The sequence below is a fragment of the Echeneis naucrates genome, chromosome 13 (assembly GCF_900963305.1).
Source record: "Echeneis naucrates chromosome 13, fEcheNa1.1, whole genome shotgun sequence".
NCBI lineage: Eukaryota > Metazoa > Chordata > Actinopteri > Carangiformes > Echeneidae > Echeneis > Echeneis naucrates.
In genome coordinates this window covers 4,757,114-4,778,758 of record NC_042523.1, presented here as the reverse complement: position 1 = coordinate 4,778,758, position 21,645 = coordinate 4,757,114, and the positions used below count along the sequence as shown (strand labels likewise).

At 43.4% G+C, this 21,645-nt stretch overlaps 1 protein-coding gene across 5 annotated transcripts; it reads right to left on the bottom strand.

Annotated features, from left to right (window-relative positions):
- Positions 1 to 1,251: 1,251 nt before the first annotated feature.
- On the bottom strand, positions 1,252 to 19,856 carry galnt17 (polypeptide N-acetylgalactosaminyltransferase 17). 5 transcript variants are annotated; one of them, XM_029517199.1, is made up of 12 exons: positions 19,654 to 19,856; positions 17,863 to 18,086; positions 16,996 to 17,179; positions 14,863 to 15,029; positions 6,700 to 6,874; positions 6,284 to 6,481; positions 5,529 to 5,646; positions 4,867 to 5,052; positions 4,469 to 4,606; positions 4,050 to 4,145; positions 2,684 to 2,845; positions 1,252 to 1,907 (listed from the first exon to the last, which is right to left on the bottom strand). In XM_029517199.1, exons 2-12 carry the CDS (start codon positions 18,035 to 18,037, stop codon positions 1,773 to 1,775), a joined length of 1,734 nt encoding a protein of 577 aa, XP_029373059.1. In that variant the 5' UTR covers positions 18,038 to 18,086; positions 19,654 to 19,856; the 3' UTR covers positions 1,252 to 1,772. The 5 variants fall into 5 exon arrangements, with proteins under 5 accessions (XP_029373059.1, XP_029373058.1, XP_029373057.1 ...); XM_029517198.1 differs by having other exon boundaries at positions 17,863 to 18,296; positions 19,654 to 19,719; XM_029517197.1 differs by lacking the exon at positions 19,654 to 19,856 and adding an exon at positions 18,714 to 18,937 and having other exon boundaries at positions 17,863 to 18,296.
- Positions 19,857 to 21,645: the final 1,789 nt, after the last annotated feature.

Genomic DNA, 21,645 nt, shown 5'->3' with positions numbered 1-21,645 from the left:
ATCCTGTTGTATGGCAGGCAGCAGGGTGCAGTCCTGCGATCAGTTTTCAGTGTTGTGTTTGCATGCAGGCTCTGTCCCCCAAAGCCACACCAGCCTCTATTAAAAACAGGCCCTTGTGCTCCCAGCAGGGCCCTCCTGGTTCATTTACATCTTAAGTATTTAGCTGATGCTTCATCCAGAGCAGTTTAGCAAGAGGAAACAGCAGGACTTCAGCCTCTAGTTCAAGGACACTTCACACAGGACATTGCTGCTGCTTAACTAATGCCATAAATTTCAATTTATGGGGTAGTAGTATTTCCAATGTCAGGGCAACTGGCTGCCTCAGGCAATGCTGTGTAATGCTGTAGTGTAGCACTTTAGAAATGATAAGCGATCAAGCTATTTATAAGACAAGGTGTAGCTCTAAATTTGAGCTTGCTTGACAAATGAACTGATTTTATGTATGAGTTTGTCAAATGTTAGTGTAAGAACTTGTGTTGATATGTATTAAAACCAAAATCGTCCAAGAACAGCAAACAAAATTGCACAAAACTCAAACCATTTTTTGATGTTGCAAAAGTGACAGCAAAGTTTTACTTTGACCAAAAAACAAAAATTCTTAAAGTCTAAATATTCAAAAACTGCAACCTTGTCCTCAGGAACAGTAACTGTGCAGAAATCAGGAAACCCGCTATTTATTGGAAGACAATCTCAGGAGCAAAAATCCAACTGATGACACTGAATTATTCAAATATGACATCATATACATATCAATACATTAACAACGCTGCCCTTGAAGGCCTCAGGCCTTTCCACAATCTATATATGTGTGCATATTTTCATTACTGATTCTTTTCCCCACCCATGAGCTGAATGTTCTTCCTCTGTGTCAAAAAAGTGCTCCATTAGTATTTGGCCTTCTGCAGCAGTTAAAGTACTCGGCACGCAACAGAATAAATCAGCCCAGGCCAACTAAACTTTGTCCGCATGTGCACACGGTACTTACAATCATGCTACAACCTGTACTGCATTTGTTGCTACAGAAATGCTTGAAATAAAAATGACAATAAGAGACAAATGATAAATCAAACCATCAAAACCATGATTTTCTCCCGTACTTTTTAGGTAAAATTGCAAAAGTGTCAGCCTCAACACATAAAGTAATTGTCATTGCTTATGCTTTTTTCTTTTAAGTATAAATATTTACAGGGTCTGGGCTTTTGTAATAGGAGGGTTAAAAAAAAAAACACATCAGGAGTATTAATGTTTAAAGTTTGGGATAAATTGAGGCCTGACCTCAATTGGCACTCTTTTGTTTATACTGACGTATTCATATTACTGAAAGTTTAACTCTGGGTGTTTTATTCTTTTACACATCTTGAATGACATACTGTTATATTACAGAATGAAGTAATCGGAGACATTTTGATGATGAAGATAGACAAAATTTTTTCCCCCTTGTCAGCTAAAACAGTTGGATGGTCGATCAGTTCACCATTCTTTAAAAACACGGAGGTGGCACACACAGGGATTATGGCAACGTCACACTCAAATTAGTCAATTTCAAAGATAGAAATAGTCCTCATGCAAAAATTGCATCATTTTGTAAAGATCAAAAGAAAAACCCGTATCTCTGAGGTGGTTACAGCCCATATCCCTTTCAAACCTTCACCAACTTTTCCTTGTGAAGCCTCTCTGTCTCATTAGGCGTGGCTTGGCCAAGCTTAGGTCAGCTGGCAGCTTTTGGAAATTACTTCTGGCATCATTGGCTCCAGTGAAATTGGGCCAGTTGACTACTGCTTCATGGTGTTCTTGATGGTCCACCTCTGCCCGGAGCAGGGTTGCAGGACCAGCAGGTTTCCAAAGTAAACATTTGCAGGCACCACCTCCAGACAGCGCCCCGTGGCTCGATTAGTGATGGATTCATTCTGCAGGGGGGGGGGAAGATGACGTGCTGCTTTGAACATTGTTAACAGATGACCTGTGCATCACATGTGACAAGACCTAGGCCTGATATGGCCTAATCTCTGTCATGCACTTCATTATGTACTCAAGTTTTCTCACCCATAATGAACAGAAAAACTCCTTGCTACATTTGATTTGAACAAATGTATAACATGTCGATGCACTTACAGTAATTCATTGCAACATTAATCTCAAGTCATTGATTACACTGTTAATAAACAAGACCAGTATGGAAATGACACAGGACCCCTGGAACAGGGGGTCTACTCTGTGCCTCCTTCATCCAAAACGAACAAATAAAAGTATTGACTCCAACATTTTTGTTTTAGGTGGAACAGAAGAAGAAAAATATTGGGCAACATAAATATTTTTTTCCCCTGAAAAAACAAAAACAAAAACAAAGAGAAAGTAAAAGCTGAGGCGAAAATGGGCTCATGATAGTTTAGCCTAATTAAACCAGAACAAAATGACAAATGACTAATGATTCATATTAAGTTCAACACAAAATTTTCTCAAGTAAACTGCAATGGAAATGTTCTAAATTTGTTTAAAATAACTTCAAAAAGTAAAATCACAATCATATTTAGGTCCACAATGAGACGTCTTTGTGCCCTTTGCTAACATTGGTGTTATAAATTTGCACATAGAACAAGAGCAGCACTTTACTGAAAAAAACAAAACTAAACAACAACAAAACATCCACACACACAAAGAAAACGGTTCCCCTTCTCATCCTTACCTGGGAGAAAGTCCATGTCTTCTGCTTCATGTTGCTCACTTTGTCACAGTTGAGGAGCTGAGGAAAGCTGCTGATCTGATCATCCACCACACAGCGAGTGTCGTCCCCGGTGCTGCCCAGGGGGCCCAGGAACAGCTGGCCCTCTCTGGTGTAACGTCCCAGCTGGGGACAAACAGCTCACATTATTACAAAACTAATCAGAGGTTGTGAGCAGTCTTGGACTAATGTGACAAAACAACGATAACCAACCTGCAGTAATGACCTGAGCTGACCCTAACATCCAACTAAACAAACATCAGTGAGAGCTGTGAACTTGAACCGTATAATCAAAATACACAATTATTGCTGCGATTTGCTGCAACCCTACAATTTGGTGAAAATTGCACCTCAAACAATAACTTCTGGCCAGTTGTCTTCATAATCAATAAGCTTGTGAGTCTAATGGGAGCATTGCCTTGGTCCTCAGCCTGTGTTATCAGTCTAACAGACCCAGTGTTGTGTAAACAAAGTCCCAGCACACTGACATCTCCAAGACTGGTTTGTCCCAGTGTTGTCTGGTTTGAAAAACACAGGAAGAGCCAGATGAAAACAAGAAGGCAGCAATTACATTTCCTTTACTATTGTTTTTTCTTTTATTTAACTTTCTTAAATTCTAAAACATATGACCAATATCAGCAACTCTGAAATTCTGCATCCATATTGGAGAAATCAAATAAACACAAGAAGCTTCCTTCTTAAAATCTTTATTCGGAAAAACGGAAAACGGAATTAATGCCTTACTGGAAATATGATACTCAGTTATTTATGATTCTCTGGTCTGTAAGTCTGCAACTAAAAAGGTAAGCACTTTATAACTTCAACAAAAGCAAACAACGATTCTTCTCCCCAGTTGTATTGAGCTAAACCCAGACAGGTGTTCAATAAGATATTGCATGTATGCATGCATTGCCCCTAGAAAGGCTGCTTCCAGCTGTAATGGGTTTACACTGCATCGAGGAGAGGTTGCAGGTTTATTCTGGGTTTCTGGACTTACCAAAGGCCACTGTGGGGGGCATTTACCGGCAGCACATAGGGAATATTTTGCTGCATTCCGAAAGAATTTGTAATGTTGAATGTTAGCATTCGCACCAGTTTACTACTGCAAGCTAAAAAGACTTTCCTTGTGGGCCGAGGGGGCCCAGGAACTGACATTGGCTGACTCAAGGCATCAGCACAAAAAGTGCAATATATTAAAACTTTCATCCTGAGAGCAGAACTTGATCCTGAGAGGGTTTCAGCTAGGCCTGTACAAGACAACTGGAATCATGACACTGCTGAAACTCACTAATGAGACAATTTGGCTGAGTGTGTGGTGTCCACTGTGTACCTGAGGACCCCATCCATGACATGGATGCAGCGTGGCTGTGTGGTTCTCTTTCATGCCCTGATCCATACACAGATGGCTCACCTTGGAGTTACGTACCTGAAATCAAAACGTGTATCTGACAGTCAGACCCAATTTCAATTGGTACAACTTCCTACTATTCACACACAGCATTTAGATATTTAATATAATCAGTCAGTCAGCACAACTAAGTGTAAATTAAAAGATTTCAAGCCAAATGCAGAGTAGTACAGAGAAGTACTGACAGATGATTGTGTGCCTGTTTTTTGGTTGAGACATTGAAATTGAACCCTCATTGAACGCTGTTCATTGGTTGACCCTTTGTTTGTGCAAGTTGTGTATGCACCAGCTTGTTTTTCCATCCTCTGCCTCCCTTATTTCAGTTTGACTCACTGACTCACCTCGCCGTAGAACAGCGTGTTGTTGTACCTCCGCATCTCTGGATAAACATTGTCAAGGTACCACTCAAAGTTCTTACACTGTAGACTCTTCCTCAGGGCAACCCTCTGAGAGATATCTCCGTAATCAATACCATGGTTCTGCATGAGCACAGGAAGTTGTCATTTTTTTCCACATTACTTCTGAAAACAACAATCTAGAAAGTTTTGCCACTAATGTAGATTTTGCAATTGATTTGCAACAGTAATGATTCAACCAAATGATTAAACACACGATGCTGCGCAAAAAGAGCTTCTCACTATATACATGTATTAGTGTCATTAGTATATTTAACACTACCAGGCAATATGACAACATCAGCTTCATAAGCTTATGTGTGGGAGCTGTTGGCACCTCTCACCTCCATGGGAATGTTCCAGGCCAGGTACACATTCGATTTGTATTCATCCATCCAAACCTCAGCCACACGCAAAGCGTTGCGCCGCGTTTGAAAAGCGATGTTGCTGTGGTAAGGTTTCTTTATCCGTGCAATGTGAGCCACCCTAGAGCAAGGCAGCACCTCCATACTCCCCCCACACAACCACACCTGCAGGTGGACAAATAAAATCAAGCTGCATTCATTCACTAAATCAGATTTAACATGGCAGACGTCACTAATCCATTCATGAATTTCAGCTTGTAAAGGTCTACAAACCAGACGCAGTGAATTCATATTAGTACAAATGAGACAGTTGTCTACATGCACAAATGGTAAAAATGCTAAATTGTGTGTGGTATCTTTTGGCACAGTCAGACTTCTTGATCTGATCAGCCAGAATTTTATACTGAGAGAGTCTACAATAACAAACTCCAGCCTAATCAAAATATACACTTCCTTCTCACTTGGCGTGACCTATTTATCTCCATCGCCCTGCTGTGAGCAGCACACACTGGACTGGTCCTCAAGGACTCTTAATGGGGCCTCATTTATCAGCTGTGCCAGCTGCAGTGGCCATAGCTCCACACAAACCTACAGGGGCAAAGAGGGAGCAGGCAGGAGAGGAAACTGGGTGACACACAAACCCGGATGCCCAGCTCGATGTTCTCCCCTCCGTAGACGTCCATGCCAGAGTCAAGCAAGCCGAGCTCGCCAAAGTAATTGCGGTTAGCCACGAAGGAGCAGCCAATCATGGCGGGAGTCCTGCAGTGGGAAAACCGCAATAAAATGAGCCTTACATGCATGAGCAGCACGTGTGTTTCTTCAAGTTCAGTGCAGCCGCAGTGTTTCTGCTTTTGCAGTGCTTTACTGGGCATGTGGCAGGTGTGTTTTTAGTGTTTGGTTCTGAAAGACACCTCAGCAGGATCAGGAGTGGAAATTTACCCAAGACATTGTGCTGACTTCAGAACTACTAAATACCTATGTCTGCTGCTGCCATCTTGCCCAGATCTGAACGGTGATTTTGACTTTTTCCATTGCTGACATAAATCCAGTTTTACCAGATCTTATCGGGATCATGTGACTAGTGGAAAAGATTTGCGTTGTTTATGGCTTTTTCCCACAAAAATCTGTTGAGACTAACTGAGAACTGTTTCTACTAATTGTTTCTTTTATCTTTATTTTTAAACCATGAACTAATGCTAAAAAATGAGCCTGAGCAAATGCAAGCCAAACTCTGCATCCCCGGAGGATCTCATCTGTCCTTTTCAGCAAATAAATATCATGAATGAATATAATCCACATATATTTATATATCCTAATACATATATACTAACACAAACTGTGTCCTTGGGGGGGTATATGGTGTGAATGTATCTTATCAAAGGTGAAGTCGGCTTGCCTTATGGGAGCGGACATGTCCCCCTCATCCCACCACTGTTTGGGCGGGTTGATGTACATGCACCACAGCTCCCAGTTGTAACCATGGCCCGAGTTCTCATAGCGCTCCACCTCAAATGTGTCATGCTTAATGTTGTCGATGGAGGGCAAAATGATCCTCTTGTGGTCCTCTTTTATCCTGGCTAAAACTGGCTCAGCCCTAAAAAAAAAAAAAAGAAAAAAAGATGAACCCACAGTCACACACACATGCATGAAATGTGTTGAAAAGTCTACTACTGTTATTGCTGTTGTAATCCAAACAGTCTTACATATAATAATATCTGAACTATGCTATACGAAAGTACTGAAGATGCTTTGAGTATGTTTTAAGAAGATTTGATTCCAAACCATTCCCTTTCCGATTCCAGACTGACTTACCAGGATGGAGTGAACTCCACATGGGCATCAAAAAATCCTGCCACCTCTGCAGTGGCCACCTTCCATCCTTCAATTCTGGCTCGGATCAGACCCTCTCTCTTCTGGTTCCTCACGATCTTCACTAGACCGGGGTAGCGCTTGTTCACATACTCCTCCAGGGGTCCCTTCAGCTGCTCTACTCTCCATAAAAATTGGATTCAGAACACATCACAAAACAACAGGTTGAAGATAGTTAGTGAGAGCTCTGAACCACTCATTCATCTTCTGCCGCTTATCTGTTTCCAGGTTGTGGGGGGTGCTGGAGCCAATCCCAGCTCACACTGGGTGAGGGCAGGGTCACCCTGGACAGGTCACCAGTCCATCACAGGGCCAACACACAGAGACCAACAACCACTCACACTCACACTGAGACCTGCAGACAATTTAGAGTCACCATTTAATCCAAACATGATGTCTTTGGATGGTGGGAGGAAATCAAAGTGCAAACTTCACACAGAAAGGCCTCAGGCCAGGAGTCAAACCCGCAAACTTCTTGTTGTGGGGCAACAGCTCTAAGCACTATGCCGCCAATCTGACCAACCAAGAACCAAATGTTTGAAATTTGGAAACACTCTAAATGGAATTATGATCGTTATTAAATATTATTATTGAATTTAGCACTTGATAACACATTGATTGACACTGACTGTGTGACACCACCTAGCGGCTCTGCCTCTCAGTGGAACAATACACAGAAAAAAAACAGTAGCTCTGCCGCATGCTATTCCCTCTTCTCTCTGTTTCACTTCCTGACACTCTGCACTGTCCAATAATGAAGGCTTAGCGAGGCCCCTATATTTATACGAATACACGATTGCCAATGATGTGAATCTTTGCATGAATTAACAAAACAACAATTTAACAAATGTATGAGTTCAGACCTCTACAGGCTCACCACTACGATTTGCATCCCTGCCATGTAGCCCCAGACAGACACACACATAAACAAGATGCAAAAACTTCAACCACAAGGAAACAGTAGCTATTTGTTAATGAAAATGAACAAACGCACGGAATCGGAAAGCTAACAGTTGTTGTTCTCTCTGGAGCTGTTCAGAGTTTCGGCAGCCTCCAAATGGAGTCTGCAGCTTCCTGAGCATCAGCCACTGTGCACACACTTGGCTACGTACTATGTGAGGCCACGAAGCTGGGCCATTCACGTTAGCAGCGGGAGCGGTTTCTGCTATTTGTGGGCATCCTCCTCTACCCCGCTGAAATCTCATCCCCTCTGTGACTGATAGCTGGCTCTCAGCCAACCAGCAGTGACTGACAATATCCCCTGCAAAGACCCCGCACCTTTTCCAAAAATTAGGGCAGCAGCACGGCGGCGTAGTGGTTAGCGCTGTCACCCCACAATTAGAAGGTCGTGGGTTTGGTTGTGGAGTGTGCATGTTCGCCCCATGTCTGTGTGGGTTTCCTCTAGGTACTCTGGTTTCCTCCCACTGTCCAAAGATATGCACGTATAGATAGGTTAACTGGTGATGTTAAATTGACCTTGTGTGTTGGTCCTGCGACTGTTGACCTGTCTAGGGCGTACTTCGCCCCTTGCCCAATGTGTGCTGGGATTGGCTCCAGCAGCCCTGTGAACTGAATATGGATGAAGGTGAGTGAGACCTGCCATTTCACATCATGACATGTTGCTTTGCTGTTGATTAATTTATTTTCAACCAGCCAATCCCAAACCAACTAGTGAACCGAGGGTCTATAAACCTACGTGTAAACATTTTTTTTTGTCCATTACCACCATAGACCACACATAAATGGGCGTAGAGCCTGGTTCTAAAAAGTGAAGCCAATAATGTCTTAAACCTCATCATTCTATCTAATGATCACTAAGCATGAGGGGTCCGAGTCATGACATCCATTATTTAAATCACGGCCCTAGTGAGTAGAAAACAGGCCATAAAGCAGGGTGTGCATAATGGCTGGGTTATCATGCGATTGACAGGACTGCAGGTCAGCTCCAGCCCTCGCTCCTCCTGAGCTTCACCTCCTCCTCCGCGTATGATTCCTTCTGGTTCCTTTTAGATCTCAGCAATCAAATAATGAGCAGAATTTACTTTGTGGCAAAGAAAATGTGACTAAAAGTATGACTCTACTTGTAATAAACCTGAATCCTGAGTCCTTTCAGGGTGCCTGAAAGTAAACCATAAACAAATGGATTTTCTACTTCCTGCTTGAGTGCCACTTGCTCAAAATCACTCCAGCCAATTATTCATTTTTGTCATTATTTTGTTTTTAGAAAATGACACCATATATTTATGACATGTTTTTTAAGGTTAATGTACTCCAGTGGCGAACCGTGAGCACTACAGATGGGCCTTCACCTCAGCCCTCATATTGCTGAGAAAAGAAATCATCACGGAAAAAAGGCACAGTACGATCAATTGAAAGCGTTTGACAACTGCAATCATGTAGTTAACAATGACAAGGCTGTTAACAAACAGACAATAACATCAATACAATTCAACTGCTACCACTCTGCCCACTGCTCGGACTCAGTTCGGACTTCATGAAGGCCTACGATATTTTGTTTTTGTCCCGCCCACTTAAAATCAAACCATAATCGACCAATTTGCCCATCACTCTCCAAATCATAACACATAGCTTAGCCTTCCCCGGGATTTGTAAAGTCCTAACCAATTAATGAGCCAGCTATCCAAGACAGACAATTCTTATTGGATAACGTGTTTCAGGACAGTAACCCTTTCATTGCAGATCAGAGAAATTTATTAAATGTATTGTATTAAATTCAAGTATATACACACACACACACACATATATATATATATATATATATATATATATAATTGAATGGCTAATCATATTTTTGGGTCCAGAATTTTTAGAAGGCCCTGAAGGTTCACCTCTGATGTAAAAACTGACTTGCTTCAGGATGAGTGAAACAGACAGGGCTTCAAAAAATTCTGTGTGACAATTAAGAAAAGAAGAATATAAGCAGGCTAATCCTTGAATTCCACATCTCTCTTTCGGTTTCCCCATTATATATCTCTCTACTCAGGTATATTTTCTCTCTCCTCCTATCCTCATTTATCTCAGCCTCTCTGTTTCCCATTTGTGCCATGCCTGAAGTTGCCACTTTGTCTAATCACCTGGTTTTCTATCTCATTCCTCTGGATTCATTCACTTCACTCTTTTTTTTAACATTCTCCTCTCTCCTTTTGACTTTTGACTGCCTAGCCTTGTCTCCCTCCCTTACCCTGATCTCTCCCTGTCCTCGACTTGGCAGCCAAACCCAATAAATAAGATGGGGACATCTCTCCTGTGGCATCCAATTGTGGCACTCCACCTCTATCTGCCTGTCTGCCCCGCAAAAATTCAGCACCTCATCAGTCACCTCAGCAAAAGCTGTACCTCAAAAGCAATCACCACCGCATTTGTCAAGGAGACAGTCATCACTTTGTCATGCTAACAAAGCACTGTTACAAGTATGATGCCCATTAGCAAGACAATTTAAAAAACATAATCCTGAATAACGCACAAGTGTAAACAGAGGCTTTGTGTTTTTTTTGGGCTGTGTGGTAAAATCTTACTTATGGAATTTTGTTGTTGTCCGGTTGCTGTTTATTTCTTCTAGCACAGATGATAATGTTTGTAAGTTGTGCATATTCAGGGGAATGTTCACCTTCTGGTAGCGAGAGAGATGACAAGACTGATACCACTTTCATAACTGTCTGTTGGTAGTTGACTTTTGGAAGTTTATATTTGCTGCCTTGCAATTACTGAAATAATAATTCAACACAGAATTCATTTATGGTACACAATTTCATTCATTATCTTAAGCTGTTTTAGCAGGATTTTGCTACTCTTGGAGAGAGCAAGCGATTTCTCCATGTTTCCAGTCTTTGCGCTATGCTAACACTTGCTGGCTATTGCCTCCATTTGACCTGTATGTGGCTTGTGGAATGATAAAGCTATCCGCAGGGAGCTTCTTTCAGGATTAAATAAACATGTGAGTTGGCAGTAAAGGATGAATATGATTCTCTTGCGTCTTTAAATAATCTTTGTAAAACTAGGTAGGTGTCTACCAGATCTTCTACCAGAGGTGTCTCACAGCCACCAAACAGATATCACTTCTCCGGGGGAAGAGCCCACGCGATTCATTTCAACCCAATTTATACCCAAAAATGCCAAGAAATTAGAGTCTAGTCTATGCTCACGCCTCATCAATTCTTTGGCCACCTCAACTTATTGCCCAGGTTCCTAGAACATAAGGCCAGATTGTCTTTCCCACCAGTTCCCCCCTGAGGATGCAATCCAGGATCTAGCCCAACATATCTGCACAAACATGTACTGTGGAGCCACCACATGGGGGATTACATTGGGATCAAAGATGTGTTTCCAGTTCCTTCAGTAGAGTAATTAGTCCAAATTTGCCTGAAACCCTGGTTACAGTCAGACACTTGACATCCTGATTTCTGGTGGCCAAGTGAAAATCGTGACCTTCCCTGGTTATTCAGTGTGCTGGGGGGAGAGTTCTCATCACCCATTTGGGAGATTTCTTTCACACCTACCAGTACCAAGTTACACATGACCCCATGTTGCACCAAAATATGTCACCCTCTTAAATAAATGACACAGTAATTCTTCTCTAAAGATCCTTTCTTGTCTCAACCTAAACTCACCACCAGAGACTGCAAATTATCTAGTCAAGTCATGCTTTTGGTTTCAAGGGGTCCATTGAGTCATCCACTAGTCCAGGACCACAACCCCATCTTAAGTCCCAGATTGGGAGGGCTTTTCATCATGATGTTTGTGCCACCGTGAGTTTACTTTCCTGCCGGTATTAGTCAGATGAGATCTGAACGGGTAGAAAAGCTGGGATTTGTTCAAATCAAATCAAATCAAATTAGATTTATTTGTACAGCGCCAAATCATAACAAAGTTACATCAAGGCTCTTTACATATAGAGCCGGTCCAGACCAAACTCTTTATAAATTTATTTAAAGAGACCCAACAGATCCCCCGATGAGCAAGCACTTGGCAACAGTGGCAAGGAAAAACTGCCTTTAAGAGGCAGAAACCTCGAGCAGAACCAGGCTCAGGGGGGGCGGCCATCTGCCTCGACCGGTTGGGTTGAGAGTGGGAGAGAGAGAGAGAGTGAGAGAGTGAGACAGGCATTGGAGAGGGGGGGGGTGTAGGCAGGAACATGTTGCTGCATGAAGTTGATGGAGTTGAGCTGTAATATAGAATTCATGAAATATGGGAGCAGCAGGTGTTGCAGGAACATGGGATGGAGATGAGTCACCACCTGCAGGATGAGGACAGGGAGAGAGAGGAGAGGAACTGGGAGAGACAGAGACTTTGGCAGAACATGGTTAGTAAATGCAGTATAAATGTTTTTTAAGAAGGATGGTTCTTATCAACGCATGCAAGGGGGGAGGAAAGGAGAGCGAGCGAGAAGGAGGGAGAGAGAAAGAGGGAGCGGGGGAGAGAGGGTGACAGGGAGAGACAGGGAGAGAGAGAGAGAGAGAGAAGCTCATTCCTCCCCCCAGCACCCTAGGCCTATTGCAGCATTGCTAAAGAGTCGAGGACTTTAACTTTTTAACTATAAGCTCTGTCATTGTTGCAGTCAACAATCCTTCATCCAGGTCAAACTCTACATGCTAATAAACTCTGCCTTCTGATTGGTTTCATTTAAAATTGTGAGCATCATCAGCTCATCTGCTGTTTAAATTAAGCTGCATAAAACTTTGCGGGTCCATCCATGAATGCATTTCCCATTCTTCCCAAAATGTCTTTATCACTTGCAAAATTGGAACCATTTGTCACAATGATTGAACCTCTCCTCAAAAGACCTAATCTTGATCCAGATGTTTTGGCTAATTATAGACCCTTATCTAACCACCTTACATTTCCAAAACTCTTGGAAAAGAAGTTACAAGCCAATTATGTGAACATCTGCATAGGAATGGCTCATTTGAAGAGTTTCAGTCAGGACTTAGAGTACATTACGCACAGAAACAGCACTGGTAAAAGATACCAACGACATTCTGATGACGTCAGACAACCGATTTGCCTCCATACTTGTCCTTGTTAGATCTTCGTGCTGCTTTTGACACCACTGGCCATAATGTTCTATTACAAAGGCTGAAACATGAAATTGGGATCAAAGGAGCCGCACTAAGATGGTTCAAATCATACATCTCAGACAAATATCACTTTGTTCATGATAACAAAGGGCTCTTCCTCTCACACTTTGGTTCCACAGGGTTCTGTCCTTGGACCAGTCCTTTTCACCCTACATATGCTTCCCTTAGGAAATATTATCTGGGAGCACAGCATTAATTTTCAGTGTAATGCAGATTATACTCAGTTCAACTTGTCAATGATCTTCCAATCTTGGAACCATCTTTAATGAGGACATGTCCTTTGTCCCTCATATAAAACCTCTAGGACAGCCTTCTTTCACCTATACAATATTACAGAGATCAGAATAATCTCAAGAGGATGCAGAGAAATTAGTCCATGCCTTTGTTACCTCTAGACTACTGTAATTCATTACTATCAGGATGTCCCAACAAATCTCTGAAAAGCCTTCAGTTGATTCAGAATGCTGTTGCAGAAAAATAGATCAGATTTTTCCTGTGCTAGCTTCCCTTCATTGGCTTCCAGTAAAACTCGGAATTGAATTTAAAATCCTTCTTCGAACGTACAAAGCTCTTAATGACCAAGCTCCATCATCTCAGAGAGCTCATAGTTCCTTATTGCCCCAGGAGGTCACTTTGTTCTCTGGATGTAGGTTTACTTGAGTCTCCAAGAGTAAATCAGGAGGCAGATCTTTCAGCTATCCGGCTCCTGTTCAACAGTATGTTACCAACTCCCAGTATGAGTTTGGGGAGCAGACAGGCTTAAAACCTTCCTTAATGACAAAGCCTACAGCTAAAAGTTTAAGGTTTAAGCACTCTTTTTCTTTTAGTTGTGCTGCTATAGGCCTAGACTGCTGGGAGTTGCACTAAGCATCCCCCCCCCCCCCCCCCCCCCCCCCGTCCTCCGTCCCTCTCTCTGTGTCTCTGTGGTTCTCTCACTCTCTCCCTCTCCCACATGCAAGTACATTACATCATTTCTCTAACTTAATCTCTTCCTGTAGTATGTTTCTGTCCCTCCTGTCCTCTCTCTTCCTGTCCCCGTCCTACAGGTGCTGAATCATCTCTGCTCCATGTTCTCAGTACCTGCTGCTGCAACAGTTACCTTTGGTTATCATTACACACTAATACTTATTTCCCATTGTAACCTCTTCTTCTCCCCGCTTCTGTTACTGCTGATATTTACTACTTCACATTTAGTGCTACCGGGATGCAATCACTGTGTATTTTCTGTATGTTTTGTTTGTATTTTCCATAGCCTCTTCTCTTCTCCTGTTCTTTTCCATCTCTCTCCATCCCCACCTCCCCTCCTCCACGCTTCCTCTCACTGTGTCTCTTACTCACTGCCTCTGCCCCTCTCTGCCACCCTCAGCTCTCTCTCTCTCGACCCAAACTGTCGAGGCAGATGGCCGCCCTCCCTGAGCCTGGTTCTGCCCAAGGTTTCTGCCTCTTAAAGGAAGGTTTTCCTTGCCACTGTCACCAACTGCTTGCTCATGGAGGGATATGTTGGGTCTCGTTAACAACACCACAAAGTGTTCGGTCTAGACCTGCTCTATGTCAAAAGTGCCATTAGGTAACTTTGTTGTGATTTGGTGCTATATAAAAAAAAAACGGTTTGATTTGAGAAACAGAACTTCTCATCTTAAATCTAGAGCAGTCTGGTGGAAAAAATTGTTAAACTGTGGAACTTAAAAAGTTTTCAACTGGCTGTGTAATTTGTAATTTATCATTTCGTATTTGGTAGCACTGACAGCTCAGGACAACATTTTACTTGAATGTAGATGCCTGTAATTAACCTTTCAATCAACTTTTTAAATTTATCTGTCCTATATACATTTTTTGCTTCCCCCATAATTATAGTGAGGTATCAAAGCCAGAGGCAACCTGGGAGCCTTTTTGGAACTCTTGTACTTCTTGTTCTATATGTTCTCTCTATTCAATCTTTGGGATAAAACTATATTTTACTTGAGTTATAACAAATCAGAAACATTTTAGTAAATATTTAATTTTTACTGACCATCATCGCTGTTGTCATCCACCAAGATGATGTCTTTGAGCAAATGAGCTGGTGTGTGATTGACAGCTGAGTGGACTGAGCGCAGGATTACAGACAGAGCCTCGTTGACAAAGATAAAGATGAGGGAGATCTGGGGGAGGTCCCTTGGGTAGCTGACCTTTCTGCATCTGCCAAAAGACATGCAAACAATTCATAACATTGCAAAAATAAAAGCTTTGCATGCGTACCTATGAAGCCTACATTCTGGGCTCTGCACACTTCACTTGTCCTTTATCGTTGCTGTTACAAACTGCCTCCATGGAGTTGCTGGCATCTCACCTGATGAGGCTGAGAGGCTGCAACCAAATGCTGCTTCCTGTTCAACCATAATCACGTCTTATCCCCCACCCACCCAATTCACAGTGTTTCCGCTGCAGATACAAGGCTTATTTTTTGCTGCTGTGTTTTTTCAAAAAAGCACTGATGAGGAGTCAAGAGGCGGGGTTAATGGGGTTTGACTCTTATATCATCTTCTTTAAGAAACCAGACATTTACTTGTAAATTCAATTCAGGTCAGAATACACTCCTCAAGGCTTTTTTGGCAGGAAACAGATGCCAATGTAGCTGTTAATGGATGAGGCATGAAAAACTGAACAAATTTGGTTTTTTATTAGATAATGAGTAATAAGTCTTATCTCGCTGACATAAAGATGACAAAGATGTGTGTGTTATAAATATATTTCAAACAGATGGTGGATGAAAAGCGAAGGACATCAAATAAAATCAACTAACAGTGCAACAGTGTGAAGGACACAATCTGCAGAGAAACCCCCAGCAGATACATATGAAACAGATTTAGACAATGCAGTACATATACATAATGCAAAGGGCATTAGCTGCCACAGCAATTATAGTAATGAGTGAGAATGGAGGAGGCATGGATGGATGGTGCAAATCAGAGCAACCAGTAACAGCAGCAGCATAAAGAGGAGAGCAAGGTGTGAGAGTGAGAGCTTGTCATAACATCAGCTGATGACTCTTCCTTTCATTTGTCTATACAGGAGCTTTTTGTTCCATATCAGCCCATGCTGCCAGAATTTATTGTTTCAACCATATACCCATGTTGACTGTGACGACTTAGTGCTTAGGCTCTGACAAAACAATGTAATATTCCTTAAAATACCTTGAGCAAATCGAGCGCAACCAAAAGTACAGTGTGTCTTTTTGATACTTGAGGTTAAATAATTCATCTTTGGTTCTCTTCATTTCTTCTTCTCTCCCTTTCTCTCATTTCACCACTACCTCTGGCTCTGCAGTGTAAAGGGACCCTCAGCCAAACATGGGAGACTCTTCAGACTCCAGTTTACATCCTGGTGCTAAGCCCGAGGATAAAACACCCCAACACGCTTCACACACCACTTTGATCCCTCCAACATAAAAGACCTCCCGAGTGACAAATGAGAGCAGTGGATTCTGATTCCTCCACCCTGCCATTCCCAAAACACACACAAGCGCACACACACACGCAAACACACAAAGCTGGTGGCAGCCACAGGGTGAGGGATTTCGCATCACTGCTGACTTTCAAAGAGATGAGCCATTACTTGCTTAAGTAGCAGTGTAGGCCCAGGACAGCTCTTTAACAGAACATTTGTGGAATAAGAGAGTGTGTCTCTCCATCTGTCTTTCACGCATCTGGCACATCACAATTAGCAGAGGCATCAGGTTGTAATGGCTGTATCACAGCCGTGTAAATATGCCTGTGCGTGACTTATTGTGAATGAAACAGTCGTTGCCAATCAGCTAATGCAAAAGGAATTTCTGTGCACTGCCTGAGCAATCACTTTGCTCCATTTTAATTATTCATCATTAACATTTCTATTTGGTTTGACGAATCAATGTACAGTTGGGGCCCACAGTAAACAGTTTTCACTAGAGCCACAAGTAGTTCCAGTGCTGGGAACACTTCCTGCTGGATACTGTTAGCAACATATGAATAAACACTACGATTGTAGTGTATTGTATTGTATATAATATTGTATTGGGTGGAAGCTGAAATCTCAAAAAAAGACCTCATCTTGAAACCAAAAGGACACGTTTGTAGGTACATGGCAAACGTGACAGTTAAAGCTTCACTACCTCACATGTACTCACTTGCTGGGCCGGTGGTCCGGTATGTTTCGATCCAGAGAGATTCTGTCACTAAGGTAGGCGTTGTAGCCGTACTTCTCCCTCAGGAACTTAGCATCACTCTCCTCAGCTGGAGACAGCGTGGCAGGGAGGCCACCTTTACCCAGACCACCAAACCCCTCTATCAGGCCCAGAGATTTGGACAGACCTGGGTGAAACAAACGGGGGAGATTACGTGTCAGGATTCTTTATCGTGGCTCAGTCGCTCTCCTGATAGTAACATGCTCTGTGGCTCACTGCTGAGAACCCGCCTCCTCATCACAGGATGCAATCAGTGGATGGCAATATTGTGAAATGTAAACATTGGAACGGATTCACAAAGAATACCTACAAGACAGGACAGTTTACACAGATGGCATGTGCAAAACAAGCCTGTTTCAGGGTTTCCTCAAATATGCACTTGATGAAACCCTTTGTTTTTGACGTTGAAAGTCAAAAACCTTTAAGGCGCCTGGCTGTTAATGAAGCCTCAAGGCTTTCAAAGTGTTTCAAATGGCAGGATGCCGAGCAGGATGTTTGTCACTGCAAGCAAAAGTAAATGCACTAAAGAAACTTACTGAAGGGTGTTTCCAAGCACCTACAGAGGTGAAGCAGCTTATTCTTAATAGATTATGCATTTCTCCAACTGTCAGGGAAGTAGACTCATGCAAAGTGCACTCAAAGTGAAATGACTCTTTAAGGTACATCTAGGGGCCTCCCTCTCTGCTCTCTAATATATTGTCAATCCACCCACCAAGTGAAACTCCAGGCAAAGTCAGATGGAGTTGGCATTCCCCCCTCTTGCACAAATCAGACATGCTATTTCAGTTGCAATGTTATACTGTACTTCACCGTTCAGCTGCCTGTACACCACGTCCTCCAGCGAGCTGAGCCTCTTCAGCAGCACCTCATGGCTGATGCTGGGCCCCTGCACCGTCCCGTTGGCCCGGGCCCTCTTGCCTTCACCCTGGGCCTCCGGGCCGGCGGCTTGGACACTGCGTGTGTTGCACTTGGCCCAAAAAGTCATGAACCCGGCAACAGCAAGCACGTTCAGCACCAGTAAAACCCTCCATCTCCTGAACACAAAAGCCATTAAAAACTCACCGAGGTCCGGAGTTCCAAGCGGTGATGGTTATGCTGAGGTCAGGAAGGGGCGGGGGGAGTGGGGGTGTGGGGGGGGGGGTGGTTAGGAGCAGCGGACGAGTCACGGATTTAGGTCTTTCTGTGCTTGCGATGTGCGAAAAGGCTGCAGGGCCAATTCAGCAACCGGGACCTCAAAGATAAATCTGCAAGAAACAGAGACGCGTTACTGCAGTTTTGCAGCCACTGCGCCGATGTGTCGTCTTCAATCCGCTCTCCTTTCAGTGGGCACCGGGGTTAGTTTAGGTTGCATCCCCCTTCTGAAGAAATTGGGGGCGCTTGGCCATCGGTGTCTATCCGTGTCAGAGCCAAGTCAAGCACGATTTTAAGATCGTGCACGGAAGATGCAAAACAAAAGACCTCGGCATATAATGAGCATGAGGAAGAGATGCTCTTAAATAATTGAACAGAGAGGAGATGATCAAGTCCTTGTCCCTTTTCCCCTCCTCCTTTGCGTCTAATAGAAGTCAGTAGTGATACGACTGAGAAGCCCTGAGCCAGAAAAAAAATCCTCGCAGATGCCTTTAAGTAAAAAAAAAAAAAAAAAAAAAAAGACAAAACACCTTTGGATGTTCCGTCAGACCGTCCCGCTCGTTCTTAGGCGGTCTTCCTTGGTTCCAGTCATCACGGGAGACCGATCTGAGGGGGCTTATGAGCAGACGGTGGCTGCTCTGAGGATGCAGCGTCCTTCGCTGAAGGCAGGGATGCTTCGGGAGAAAGAAATGAGTCCCGATCCCTCATTTCCCTTCGCCTTTTCTCTCATCCTGCCGGCGCACAGCGGCACAGGTCTCTGTTCACTCCTCTGCTTTCTTTGGGTCCTGCTACGTCCTCTTATTCTGAGCAGAACTTAAAGCCGCAAAGCGCTCCACAGGGGCGTGGAACCGGCGACGTTTCACTGGACTGGGGGCTGGGTGGGGTATCTCCTCACAAGCACTCAATTACCTGCTATTATAGGCCTGAAATCAATGGGATTCTTTATTTATTTTTGACTAAAGGGGCTGCTGTAGGCTCAATATTAATAAAATTAAAGGTCCCGGTAAACAGAGAAATCTACAACTGTATTCAGAAAGTGGGCCTTAAAATTAACCTTTACGGCTTCTGTAACTTTGTGATGTCACAACAAGGCATTCACTGCTCTAAACCATGCTCTAATCCAAACTCATCTAGAGCCTGTATCACAGAAATTGATTAACATACCGGGGATGTCCTTAAGTTACCTGGCTTTACCCAGAAATCCGCAATCGGGATAATCGTCTTTTTTAATCGTTTAATGAATACACTTGATGAATACACAATGAATGTATGATGAAAACACTTTACAGTACTTCAATTCACAGCATTAAATGTGTAATTTTCTGCAGAAATGGGGCACCCAGAAAGCTAAGATGTATCAAGGAGCAAGTAACTATACAGTTTATTGAAAAAAAAACAAACCATAAAAAACAAACAAAACTTGGATCTGGAAACGTGACAGTAAAGCTTCAGTACCTCACATGTACTCACTTGCTGGGCCGGTGGTCCGGTATGTTTCGATCCAGAGAGATTCTGTCACTAAGGTAGGCGTTGTAGCCGTACTTCTCCCTCAGGAACTTAGCATCACTCTCCTCAGCTGGAGACAGTGTGGCAGGGAGGCCACCTTTACCCAGACCACCAAACCCCTCTATCAGGCCCAAAGATTTGGACAGACCTGGGTGAAACAAACGGGGGAGATTACGTGTCAGGATTCTTTATCGTGGCTCAGTCGCTCTCCTGATAGTAACATGCTCTGTGGCTCACTGCTGAGAACCCGCCTCCTCATCACAGGATGCAATCAGTGGATGGCAATATTGTGAAATGTAAACATTGGAACGGATTCACACAGAATACCTACAAGACAGGACAGTTTACACAGATGGCATGTGTAAAACAAGCCTGTTTCAGGGTCTCCTCAAATATGCACTTGATGAAACCCTTTGTTTTTGACGTTGAAAGTCAAAAACCTTTAAGGCGCCTGGCTGTTAATGAAGCCTCAAGGCTTTCAAAGTGTTTCAAATGGCAGGATGCCGAGCAGGATGTTTGTCACTGCAAGCAAAAGTAAATGCACTAAAGACACTTACTGAAGGGTGTTTCCAAGCACCTACAGAGGTGAAGCAGCTTATTCTTAATAGATTATGCATTTCTCCAACTGTCTGGGAACTAGACTCATGCAAAGTGCACTCAAAGTGAAATGACTCTTTAAGGTACATCTAGGGGCCTCCCTCTCTGCTCTCTAATATATTGTCAATCCACCCACCAAGTGAAACTCCAGGCAAAGTCAGATGGAGTTGACATTCCCCCCTCTTGCACAAATCAGACATGCTATTTCAGTTGCAATGTTATACTGTACTTCACCGTTCAGCTGCCTGTACACCACGTCCTCCAGCGAGCTGAGCCTCTTCAGCAGCACCTCATGGCTGATGCTGGGCCCTCTTGCCTTCACCCTGGGCCTCCGGGCCGGCGGCTTGGACACTGCGTGTGTTGCACTTGGCCCAAAAAGTCATGAACCCGGCAACAGCAAGCACGTTCAGCACCAGTAAAACCCTCCATCTCCTGAACACAAAAGCCATTAAAAACTCACCGAGGTCCGGAGTTCCAAGCGGTGATGGTTATGCTGAGGTCAGGAAGGGGCGGGGGGAGTGGGGGCAGAGGGGTGGGGGTGTGGGGGGGGGGGGTGGTTAGGAGCAGCGGACGAGTCACGGATTTAGGTCTTTCTGTGCTTGCGATGTGCGAAAAGGCTGCAGGGCCAATTCAGCAACCGGGACATCAAAGATAAATCTGCAAGAAACAGAGACGCGTTACTGCAGTTTTGCAGCCACTGCGCCGACGTGTCGTCTTCAATCCGCTCTCCTTTCAGTGGGCACCGGGGTTAGTTTAGGTTGCATTTTAAGATCGTGCACGGAAGATGCAAAACAAAAGACCTCGGCATATAATGAGCATGAGGAAGAGATGCTCTTAAATAATTGAACAGAGAGGAGATGATCAAGTCCTTGTCCCTTTTCCCCTCCTCCTTTGCGTCTAATAGAAGTCAGTAGTGATACGACTGAGAAGCCCTGAGCCAGAAAAAAATCCTCGCAGATGCCTTTAAGTAAAAAAAAAAGACAAAACACATTTGAATGTTCCGTCAGACTGTCCCGCTCGTTCTGAATACAGAAGCTAAAATACAATGCATTTAAATCTGAAGTCTTGGTGTGTGTGTGTGTGTGTGTGTGTGCGTGCGTGCGTGTGTGTGTGTGGTGATATAGCTTTGCATGTAAAGGAATGTCTTCAGATTAATCTGCAGAGAAAGGTGATCGGATCAATGACAGCCAGTAATTTTGTCTTTGATCCCTTAATTTCAGGTATAGCAATGGATGTTTTATGAGATCTTTCTATGTTTGGGCCTCAAAAATGTATTGGGTTGTCAGTTGCTAATGGAACGGAGATTAAAAAAAAATGCATCAATAAAAAGTTTGCATTGTTGCACACTTCAGCTAAATA

Bases quoted from the DNA above. Each gene is read 5' to 3' on its own strand.
- galnt17 (XM_029517198.1), bottom strand. From the start codon at position 18,103: ATGGCTTTTGTGTTCAGGAGATGGAGGGTTTTACTGGTGCTGAACGTG. The intron at 5,647-6,283 runs GCAAGCCGACTT...TTCCCACTGCAG, and splicing joins GACATGTCCGCTCCCATAAG to GACTCCCGCCATGATTGGCT. The intron at 1,908-2,683 runs GTAAGGATGAGA...CCCCCCCTGCAG, and splicing joins AGACATGGACTTTCTCCCAG to AATGAATCCATCACTAATCG.